The following is a 12087-nucleotide window of genomic DNA, read 5'->3' as shown; positions in this document are numbered from 1 at the left end:
GTTAAAGAAGTAAAAGCTCAATTTTGGGGAATAAAGTGGAGCGTGATGATGGGGAGAGTGTATTTGAGTTTTAAATTAAAAGAAAGTTAAGTCCTAGTTTTCAACCAAGTATTTAGAGGTTAAAAACTCAAGAAAGAGCAAAGAGATGCAATTTAGCTATTTCCTCTCTTTGGTTTTTTTTTTTTTTTAAACTTGTTATAATAATAAAGAAAAAAGAAAAAAAAAAGAGTATAACATTAAAGATGAGGGACTAGCTTGCTGGAGTTGAAAGAAATGCCATTTTTAATAAACTTACAGGTTTTTCATTAAAAGTTTAAACTCAAGTATTTAGAAAGAGCTTCATTATTGTGAAATGAAGACGTATTCTTCAATTAAGAAATGTACGTTATGCATCAATGAGGAAAAGTGTGTGAGTGATAGTTGAAGTAAGAAAATGGGAAATTAAGGTTAAAAAGAGGGTAGAGCTTTAATTCATGATTTTTGGTACTAAGAATCCTTCTTGAATATATTTATTCTTATCTTTTTCTTTGTATGAGCCCTCACCCCATAGCCTTTCCATTACAAGTTTTTAAAGTCCTTTTAATCCTAAGCATGATATAATTCTATATTAATGGAGTGTTTGAGATTGTGTTTGGATATGAACCTAAATGCTAAATTTCGAGGCCTTAGTTGTGTGAATTGATTCAATTTCTTGTTATTGAATGTCTAAATCTATTTACATACACAAACACACACACACTTTAAGAATAATGATAGATAGTGAAATATAGGGTAGTTAGTGACATTTTTACATTGAAGTTCTCATATAGGGTTGCATTTTATTATTCATGATGCCATCAAATTATAATACCTACCTTAACTTTCTTTTTATATTTTGAAATTAATCTTTAGTTTTACTTATTATACATTTAGTTTTGGAATGCCTTTTTGTTTGAACTTGTGTTGCTTTGCTTGAGATAAGCAAATGGTTAAGTTTGAGGGAGTTGATAAGTGAGTTTTAGCTCACTTATCTAGTCTTCTATAGCTTGATTATTTGTGAAACACTCAATCATTTGTAGTTATTTTGATATGAAATTAAGGATAATTTTCATGGTTTTTAAAGTTTTAAGGATCACCTTGGAAAGGAAGAAGGCTCACCAGGTCTAAACCAAGTCAAACATGCCACCCATTATTTAAGATTTTTGAAATTTTGATTTTCCATGCCTTAATTTCTAATTTTGACTTTCATTAACTTTAGTGAAAATCAAGTTTTAATGAAAGCATGTTCCAGACATATGCCTCTAGTGTAGAGATTTGCACGTTGTAAATCATATGACCTCATTTAAAATAGACATGTAAGAGTCATGTGTACATCTAGGATCCTTTGATCTTGATTTAAAAGTTAGATTTAACCAAAAAAAGGGTAAAATTTTGGAGATCATTTTTGTAGCTTTATATGGGGAAACCTGGTAGAGAAGGGGAAAAGGGGCCACCATTGTAGATAGCTTGGACAAGAACTAGAGAACAACACACTCAATGTAGAGAGAGAGAGAGAGAAAGCTAAATCTATAAAGAGAAAGCTTGGGTTTGGAACTAGATTAAAGATTGAAGAGATTCCTCTGCAAGATTCCCCATGCTTTGAGTTTTCTCTATCTTTTATCACTTTTTAAATTGTATTTGATATATATATATATATATATATTATTTGAGATGAGTTTAATGATAAATATACATTCTATTTTGGATTTGGTTTATATTTTGCATATGGATTGTTAGATTTATTATCTAGAGTGTTAATGAAACTTTTATTTGGATTATAATTGAATGGCGAGTTAATTATTGTTATGCAATTCTATTCATTTCTCATGTTTTAATTAGAGTTTGAAAGCTTAATTAGGAAGTGGGTAACTTAGAAAAGGGGAATTAATGCATTGCTTTTTAGGTTAATTTAGGAAGGGATTCTTGAATTTCCACTAATTATCCATAAATTTTAATTTTCCTAGGGATAAAGAATTGGATGTAATTAGAAACCCTCTGGTTAGAATGAATAATAGAAATCCAATAGTAATGTCAGGACCCATCCAAGATTTTTTACTGGAACTCTAGATAAGCCCTGATCCTAAAAAAACCCCACTGAACCTTCCAATCAGAAAATTCGGCAGCATCTCTTCTAAAAGTTAGATATGGCACAAAATTCCCTACACAGAAAACACACTTCTAAAATATACCACCTTATTCCTCCTACCTTACTACAAAAGAATCCACAAATTTCAGCATTTCATAATAGAATAAAACAACGAACAGACTTAATATTAAACAATAATAATTCAACACAGTATACAGAGTATCTAGATTTTACAAATGAATACATAGTTTAATACAACACACAGGAATGAAGAAGTATTACAAGGAAGCAAGAAAAGAGAAAGAAGAAGGATTCCTTGAGATTCTACAGGAACAAAAGACGTCGAGCTCGCCTCCGGATGGTTAATGCCTACTAACCTGGGTCTAAGGGAATGGATTTGAAAACATAAAATGCTAATCATCTTAGTAAATGACCAAAACTATTGTGTAAATTATTATAACATACTGTTATAAAATAAAGGGGATTAATAATAATTAAATAAATAGCTAGTTAAAATAATAAATAAGTAAAATTAAAAGTTTTCTCTCAAAACCTTACAACTTCACTCTGTTGGAAAAAAATTCCCCTTTGAAACCATTTTCACAAAACTCATCATTTTTATACCTCAAAAATCAAGGAAATAAACACATAAGTAAAATATAATTAATTTAAAATTAAAATTGACATTGAAAATAATTTAGTAACAATTTATTAAATTTAGAATAAAACATCAGAAGATAAAATAAAAACAAAATAAATCAATATATAATTTATAAAATTTCAATTAAATAAATCAATGAAATAATAAAAGAATGTTTTAATTAATTTTAAACCCTCAATTTGAAATAGAAAATAAAAATACGATAAAATTCATTTTAAAACATCAAATTGAAATAAATAATAGAAACATAATAACATGCACTTTAAAATATCAATTTAAAAATAAATAATAAAAATATGATAAAATATATTTTAAAACATCAATTTGAAATAAATAAAAAAATGATAAAATATATTTTAAAACATTTTGTTTTCAAAAACCATGTTGAGAAAATAATTTGATGTATCATACTAGATAGCAAGTGGTGTCAAGCGCTATTCAATGTCTCAAGTACCACTCTGATTTGGAAAAGTTAAAGAGAGAGACTTACAAAGATCACATTGGCATCCTAACGGTGCCAATGCTGATAAACAATCATCCTGGACATAGAGGGGGGCAGATGATGCTCACTGTGCAAATATTAGACATATAATATTTTTCAGAAATTCAATTAATGCGATATATATATTTTAACAACCTAAAAATAGTTTTTGAAAGAGGATTACTCACCTTAATGCGTGGATTACTCGAGATCGTCCACGGAATCATACCCACAATTCACACGTGTGTCTAAAATATTAACAATACACAATAACAATTAAAATAATATTTTAATCGGGTATAATACATACATGTTACCAAGAGGAGCCAGCACATATGTTATCCAAAATACACAAATTGTACATTAAAACGAAGCTTGTAACACGGGAATTACAGATTAAGTCTTACTTCTTGAAAATCAGATCAATGGTGGCTGGGATCCAACTAGGAAGGTTGGTAACCAACTGTTATCGAATATCCAATCATCGAGATTTGGATGAAATGGACCTCAGATTTGGGTTTAGGGAGGTTAAATTAAGGAGAATAGATCGATGGTCTCATCAGAAACTCATCGAAACCAAGGATACTAGTGAGCTGTCATCATCATCAATAAACGTCGCTAGCATCGACGTGTTCAGTGGCCACTGGCCGTGAAATTTGGTGAGAAGGTAGATCGGAGGGTGGGCTTCATAGTGGTGTAGACTGTGTCAAAAAAAGGCCAATTTGAGAGAAGTCGACAAGCAAAGTGGATGGCACCCACCAGAAAACAAGCCAATCCTGGTGCATCGTGGCATGCTGGCCGTGAAACTTGCCCGATCAACCAATTTCAAGGTGGCTGACATGGTGGTTCGGGAGTGCACACTAGCAGTGGCTAGAGGACGGTGAACCAACAAAGGTCGATTCTTTCTCCTCTCTCCTCTCTCTCCCTATCTTTCCTCCTTCTCTCTCCTCTCTCACACCCCCTCAACCAATCAAAACTAACCTGTGGGTGCTACTGTGCACTCACGGGATTAGTTAAAAAGCTTGGCACGTGGCACAATGTCATGGGGCACTATGCACACATTTTCACACACACATATTGGTACATGGTAATGCAGTTTCAGAAAAACTTCGCGGATCCATAATTTTCTAGCTAAATGTCCAAATTAAGCATGCCATTAGTCTATAAACTCATACTCGATGAGTATTTTACAATCATATATGAGTCAAAACCAAATCTTATAAGAATAAAAAGTCAAATACAGTACAACTCAAACAATTCAAACTGTAATTTATTTCGCTTATAACTTTTGAACCGCAACTCTGTTTTCGGTGTGCTAATAGTCATAAACTTGGGTCAATGTGTACTTTGCAGCACCGTCTTGATCAACGTGAAACTTCATCCGAAACAAAAATTAACATGGGCCCTACTTGGTCATCATCGGTCAACTCAGTCAATCATGCAAAAAAGTTTTTATGTACTTCGGGATCGGGTATCACCCAAATTAAGCTCAATTATAGGAAGAATAAAAGAAAAATCAATATCTTAGAGCTTTAGATCATAATATTTGTCATTTCCATTACTTAGTGTGTGATATTTCTCTTGATTTCTTGTCTTACTACTTTAGTTTAATTTTAATATTAGTTTTAACTTACATTTGCACTAGTTTTTTTTGTGAAATTGGTGTCAAAATAAAAAGAATCAATAAATAATTGTGGTACTTAGCAAAGTTTCGAACACTAGTCCTTGAGGAAATGATACTCACTCATCACTTTATTACTTGTGCGATCCGTATACTTGCCCCAAAAAAAAAAAAAAAGACATCTAATTTTAGGTTAAAATAACTTTATGTGGGCCTATTTTGAAATTTTACAATTCACATACTGGTGTGGCACTGAAAAGCCAGACATAAAGCTTAAATTTCAAAATTGCAAAATAAATTGAAAAAGGACCTAAATGGACTAACTAAATATGTATAGATTCATGAGGATATCTAGTGTCATCCATAAAAATATAGGAGTTAGATATAAATTTTTAGATAGTTAAAATAAATCCAAGCAGTCACAATGTGTAGTTTCTCACTAAAATTTCATATTAAGGTTCAAAAATCTAAACTTCAATATAACCCTAGAAACTCATCCCATAACCCAAATAAATCGTACAAAAACATCCAATAAACACGAAAACAAAAAAAATACCAACCTTGAAAATCCTTCAAAACTTCTAAATTTTATTTTCTATGCTTTAAGACACCCAAAGATTGATGAGAACCTCAAATACTAAAGGAAAAAACTTAATTAATCTAAACCATTAATGGGAGATCTAAAAAATAAAACTTTAATAAATGCTTTAGGGCTGCTAAGAGGAAAAGAGAAAGCTTATGTGCCTTAATTCTTACTACTAGAAATTCTATCACATTCTAATCACATATATAAATAGGCTTTTTCTTTTTTTTTGGTAATTTATATATAAATAGACTTGGGTTCCTAACTCTAGTCCAACTTTAATAATAATTAATAATAATAATATAATTACTATTGTTGACTTAAAGTAGTAAACAAAATAAGAAATATATAATTTTCCAAATAAATAAATGCATGTAAACAATAAATAAAGCACACAATATTAAATTTTTTTCTTTAAAAGCCATGAACTATATACATCCTACAGAGTACTACAGAAAGTGCTACGAAGTAATGTCGAGGTGTTGCAATGTACAATCTTCAGAGCCTTTAGAAGGGAATTTTAGCGCCTTCTTTAGTTGCAAGCTATTTCTTGTCCCGAGGTAGGGTATCTACTCAGCTATTTTTTGGCTTTGTTCCAAGGCTATGTTTGGTATGGTGAAAGATGGAAGGACAAAAAGGAAGGGATGAAAAAGTGGAGGAAGAAAAAATGTTGAGGTTGTTTGATATGAAAGGAAAGGGGGAAGGATGCATAACATTCCATCCAAACCAATCCCTTTTAAATTGGAACGATTTTTGGAAGGAAAATTTCCCTTCCTCATTCCTATACTCTATAAGCTCATACATTTTTATTTTTCATAATTTTTTCCCTTTACTTCCTTTTTCTTTGTTGTCATTGGTATGCCTTTTTTTCCCCCCTTACATTTTTTTTAATATTTTTATATAGTTATAAAAAAAAATTTCTTTCCTTTTCATTTTCCATATTTTAAATCATTTTTCCCTCCATATCAATCATATTTTCTTAATTTTTCTTATTCCTTCATTTTCATATTAAGTCTTAAAAAAGAAAAAGAAAAAAAAAAGAGAAAAAAACACTTAAACTGTTTTTTTTTTTTTTATATGCAATTCTTTTTACTTTTCCTTATATTTTGCCTTTTTATACATATTCATTAAACTCTTTTTTTTTTCCTTTTTTTTATTCATTTTCAATATTTTAAATTAAGTTTTTTTTTTTTCGGGTTTACTCATGCATTTTTTATTTTCAGCAAGTATTTCCATTTTTATTCTTTTGTTAAAATTATTTTTCAACAGCAGCTTTTAATTGAACAAAAAATTGAATAAACGTCAGATATATTTTAATTGAAAACAACTAGATGTATTTTGTTAAACACTAGCCACATATACATATTAAATATACTTACTAACAAATTAAGTTTTTGGAACTCATTGTAATTTAATATGATCTCAGAGATCAAAATTATAGAAATTTAAGTTTAATCACACCACATGTTTAAAATAATTAACACTCATATACATATTAAACACACTTCTTAGCTTAATCGTTTAAGATTAAAAGTAATTTAACACAAATTATCATAGCTTATTGAACAACTAAAAAAAGTGACGACAGTGAACATATCTTATGTTATTGAACAACTGAGAAAAGTGAAGCACGTTATCTTTAACCCGATTACTATTGTACGAAAAGATTCGCTTTACGATGACATGGTTCGTATGCAGAGCTGGAAACTTTTCTGAGTGGCTCTCACGGGTGAGTTTTAGACAGTAGCGACTTCATATAATCCTCAAGGCTAGGAAGGTTATGGTTACCATCATAATTGTACATCAAAGGGACCATCCTAGCAGCATTAAGAGAAGCTTTCTTCAAAGATGCTGGAAATGGATTTGAAGCTAGGCATTCGTGGTTGAGCTGTTTCCATGTTTTTGTTATCATCTGGATGACATGCTCGCGCGCTTCTCCGACTGACGAACCGTGATTTTCTTTCATGTAGCATTCAACGTAAGATCCATCTTGGCCATCTTGATTCTCATCCTGCAATTAGTGAGATTTTATATTAGTATTATCGCAGCTTATCATGTATAGTGTCTGTGTTATTCTACTCCGTCTAAGTGGTATCCATCCAAAGAAAAAGCAAGAAGTGAAGAGCAGTTGGTATAGATATGAACTTATGCTACCTCAGCATTTCCCAAGTCATCCCAAAGACGAAGGATTGTTGCTGTAGAAGATATAATGCCTGGAATCTGGTCCAGAGCATCAACAGCTTCCTTGGTTATACCTTCACCCAATAGAAAAAAGATATGAACAAGCACCACATGAACCCCTGTACTGACTACGGCATTCTTCAAGTAGTCCTTTGCTTTTGGCAAGCAACCGGAAGCAAACCATTGTGCTTCTACTAGAAAGGCATTGCATAATTTCCCCCACTGTTAACAAAGTTAGTTTTTTTTGAGAATTGTGTTTGCAAGAACAGAAAATATGTGTTTGGTTTGACAAAAACAGACGTTTCCTTTACCGCTTTCTTTAGGGAGTCTACAGGGTTCCAACCATGCATTTTGTAGACCTTGAAGGCAATTTCATTGGTAACATCGTCAAGGGCCTTGAAACATATCTTCAAGTAGTTTGGTAATTGCTCTGTTGTCTCAAATTTCCATCTGCATAAACCAAAACACTTTTGTGAGCATGTCATAGTGGTCAACAAAGAATATAAAATTGCATATGATATCACATTCACTGAATTCCGTACTTGTTAACTGCGTCTGTGAAGAGAGTGAGTTCATCTAGTGTTCCATGAATATCAAAAATGTCGTCAATCAAGTAAATTAGAGAAATGGGTTTTGTGGTCTCAATCCTCTGTTCTGACAATCGTGGATCGGTTAGACATGCCACCGTCCATAGGTACCATTTCAGCGGTTGGTTCCTTGCGAATTTCAACTCCTTAGACAGACCTAATTCATTCCACCATCTGGACGTAAGACGGTTTAAATAAGGTTAGTTTATAAAGTAATTGGCAATGACAAACAAACAAAGCCCTGAGTCATCACTAAACTTACATGGAGACCTTGTCAATTTCGTTTTGGTGGATGGATTGGACCATTTTGAAATCCATTCTTGCCAGGTCTTGTGCAACCTTTATCCACCCCTTTGTTACACGGAAGTTGTGTAGGAAGTTTCTAGCAGTAAGCCTGGCCAAACTTTTATGACAAGGATGCTCTAATGTGTTTTGGATACGTCGCGCTTGATCACCAACGAGACGTTCCAACAAAGCATTGAGATGATGGCGGCTAAAATTTTCAGCCTCACCAAGTATATATTCATCTTCTATATTCATCTGTGAAGCTTCAAACATCTCCATGAGCCCTTTCATGTCTTGGCTTAAGATCGGTTTAAACTTTCCATCCTTGCCCTTAAACTTGTTAAATATATCTGCATGCTCATATAATTCAACTATTCAAATACTGTTAAGAAAATGATAATCTAGTTTGGTAAGTTTCTTAAAAGTTTTTGTGTAGGTCATGGTTACGTTGCATATTATTAAAAAAAGTATGGCGCTCTCCTAATACAAAAATTTTGTATGAGATTATTTTTTAAAACCCATATAACATCCTTATATAATATATATTTGATAGATTTTAGAACATATTTGCACCATGAAACATGTTGCTAAGAATTTTTTTGTTTTTTTTTTTTTTTTCCTTCTTTCTTCAACAACATGTTGCATGATAGAGTTCGCACCATATCTTATGAGGAATTTAATTTGATAAGAGAGAGACTAAATATATTAACATAAACACCAATTGTATCCAAGGACAAAGCTAATATATTTGATACAAGTATCAGAATTAACGAATTTATGCGGCATGGCTGTAAGAAATGAACACCTGCAGAGACATGGTAACCTTGCTGTCTGAATAATCGAAAGCGAAGAGCAACCTCATAAAGGCCATCTTCACAATATCCATCATCTTTTAACTTCATGTACTGGCATTGTATGATACGATCAATCTCTTCTTGGAAGTGGTACTCAATGCCTAACCTCAGCACTGCATCCACCAGCTTTAAACTTTCCAATGAGTCTTCGCCTAAACTGCTTGCCACGTTCTTGAATTCTTTAAGCTTTTCCACAAATTCGGTGCCAAAGTTATCCTGAAAAGGAATAAGTAGTACAACTGTTGTATACATATATATAAAAAGACATAAATATGGTGTTTTATATAAGTTAAGAGAACATGGTGAAGAACTAAACTGTGAAACTGAAGAACCCTTCGGTTTGATCATCGAAGTTGTGCCTAGATGGATAAGTGGAAATGAAAATTTTATCTTCAGTAAATCTCCAGTTATTAGAAGGTGGAGGAACTCCAATGTTTTGACTTATTTCGGCGGAATTTGAAGGATAGGTGGAAGAAGGCAAGAATGCATTAGAAATTTCCATCAAGCTAGAGTACGTAAAAGCTAGCAGAGAGAGTTTTATGTGGAAGATAAATATTTGAGCTAAAGCGTGACCCTTATGCAGAGGGACTATCAACAATCACTCAATTTATAGTACTATGATGATAAAAAATAATAATAAAAAAATCGTGTGCATTGGTATATTAAACGTCATTTCCCACTCCTCAAAATTGACGTGCTTTTCCTGCTTTTAAACGTTGTTTCCCACTTGTCAAGGAAAACACTGTTCAGTGTTCTCAGGCCACATGTGACTCATTGGCAGCGTGGGACAAAGTGTCATGTTGCGTTCACTCGAATTACTGTGGCTCTGTCTCCAAAAAAGGGCAAAAGGCCAAAAAAAAAAAAAAACTTTTGTCCTGATCGCCCGTTGTGTTTTATTCTAGTTTAGAAAAGTCTTTTTAACTATAGGAAAAGTCTTTAATTTCATTTAAGAGACTGTGCCAGATGGCCAAAGTTATACTACTTATTCCTTTTCAGGAATCAGGAATAAGCATCTACGCCGTGTCACCTTGTCAAATTACTAATTGAGAGAAAAAATTAATAGTCAATCATTAAAGGGAATTTCTTTAAAAAAATAATTAGTTTATTCGATACGACAATCATATATGGAATGTGAACACATGACATATCACTAAATAATGCGAAATGACGATTATGATGTAAGGTAACTCTTATAAAAAATTTTCGCCAAAAAAAAAAAAAAAATCTTATATAGATTTTTTTCCCCAATATAAGAAGGATTTAATTACTTAGTCATTCGTAAAATCATAAATTGATAAACTATTTTGCCAAAGGGTGCAATGAAAATGATTTTAAACGAGATGAACTCTGAAATATTTGAGAATATAGAAAAGTTTAAAAATAAAAACATAAATTAAAATTAAATTACCATTCTTTTCAAAAATTTAAACTTGCAATGTGCATGATCATTATATTTATATAATATTAACTCATTCTTTTACATATAGATACAATCTGACCATCTTTTGGGATTCAAAACAAGACGTAGGTTCGATACATATATATATATATATATATATAGTTTGTCAAGTGTGCTGTAGTTAGGTGAAAGTGTTGAACAAGCCTAGTGAAAAAACAAGCCCTTCTTTCCTAAAATTTTTAGGGTCTGTTGAATATCATTTGACAAAACGATTTTTCATTTTACAAATTGCAAAATGACCCAAAATGTATTTTAGTAACTTTATTTGAAATATAGAATTTAGAAAAAAGTTGAAAAAAATTCTATAAAATATAGGTAAATATAGAAAACATCCATAAAAACACTTTATATGAATTTGAAAAGTTTTGGAAACAAATATATAAAAGGTATAGATAATATTTGTTATTTCAAATATAAAAACATTTTATTTTGTATAAATATATACCATATTCAACATATATCATACATAAATATGGATAAACATGATTACCAATTACCATTTTCAAAAACAAATATACTTTTTACCATATAGATACATATCATATTTACATTTACCAAACATAATTTTATCATTTCATTATCATAAAATATTTTTGAATATATTACTAAACTTGTTTTTAAATTCTAAAAATATGAAATCGAATTTATCATTTTCATTTTACAAGATCATAAAAGTTGTTTTCGAAAATGTTTCTAGTTAACCTCCATTCTTATTTTATTTTAAAGCTGACCCTCTCAAACACCTTAAAACTTAAATACAAAACAAAATATTGATTGTGGCCTCCATTTTTGACCTTGTATTTAGTAATACATAATATGAAACGCAACTCCAAGATCTAGCAATATATTTTATTTTTATCTATTACAACCACAAAAAATAAAATAAAAAAATTGTGTATATTATTGTAGTAAGCATGTTTGTATACCTTAAATATTAGTTGAAATTGAAAACAAAAAAATGAACAACCATGAAACCTACTCTTTTTGGAGGTTAAAGGCAATACAAATGCACTACCTAAAACTTGATTTTCTCATGTTTTTCAAAATTTCCAGATTAGGAGGTTGAGAAATCTGATTTCGAGTTATGAAATTTTGGAAAACTTTTTTTTATTTTTTATACATATATATTTCTCAAAACTTCTTGATTACAAGTTGGAAAACTCTGGAAAATTTTGTTATTTTCTTTTTTAATTATGCTTTTCAAAATTTCCCAATTGTGAGTTGGAAAATCTTAACTCTATGTTCAAAAACTATAGAAAAAACTTTTTGGC

General features: G+C 31.0%; 1 protein-coding gene across 1 annotated transcript; it reads right to left on the bottom strand.

Moving 5' to 3' along the window:
* Positions 1 to 6917: 6917 nt before the first annotated feature.
* LOC107421878 ((3S,6E)-nerolidol synthase 1) lies at positions 6918 to 9956 on the bottom strand. Its single transcript, XM_016031229.4, has 7 exons — positions 9674 to 9956; positions 9309 to 9573; positions 8481 to 8853; positions 8174 to 8392; positions 7943 to 8081; positions 7605 to 7853; positions 6918 to 7461 (listed from the first exon to the last, which is right to left on the bottom strand). The coding sequence occupies exons 1-7, from the start codon at positions 9857 to 9859 to the stop codon at positions 7174 to 7176; spliced, it is 1719 nt and encodes a 572-aa protein (XP_015886715.3). The 5' UTR covers positions 9860 to 9956; the 3' UTR covers positions 6918 to 7173.
* Between the last annotated feature and the right edge of the window lie 2131 nt (positions 9957 to 12087).

This window comes from Ziziphus jujuba, chromosome 1, assembly GCF_031755915.1.
Source record: "Ziziphus jujuba cultivar Dongzao chromosome 1, ASM3175591v1".
Lineage (NCBI taxonomy): Eukaryota > Viridiplantae > Streptophyta > Magnoliopsida > Rosales > Rhamnaceae > Ziziphus > Ziziphus jujuba.
Note: the sequence above shows the minus strand (reverse complement) of the source record. Positions and strands in the feature narration are given on the sequence as shown.

Excerpts from the sequence above, each read along its gene's own strand:
- LOC107421878 (XM_016031229.4), bottom strand. The coding sequence starts at position 9,859 with ATGGAAATTTCTAATGCATTCTTGCCTTCTTCCACCTATCCTTCAAAT. Across the intron at positions 8,082-8,173 it reads TTCACAGACGCAGTTAACAA|ATGGAAATTTGAGACAACAG; the intron begins GTACGGAATTCA and ends TGGTTTATGCAG. Across the intron at positions 7,462-7,604 it reads ATGACTTGGGAAATGCTGAG|GATGAGAATCAAGATGGCCA; the intron begins GTAGCATAAGTT and ends CACTAATTGCAG.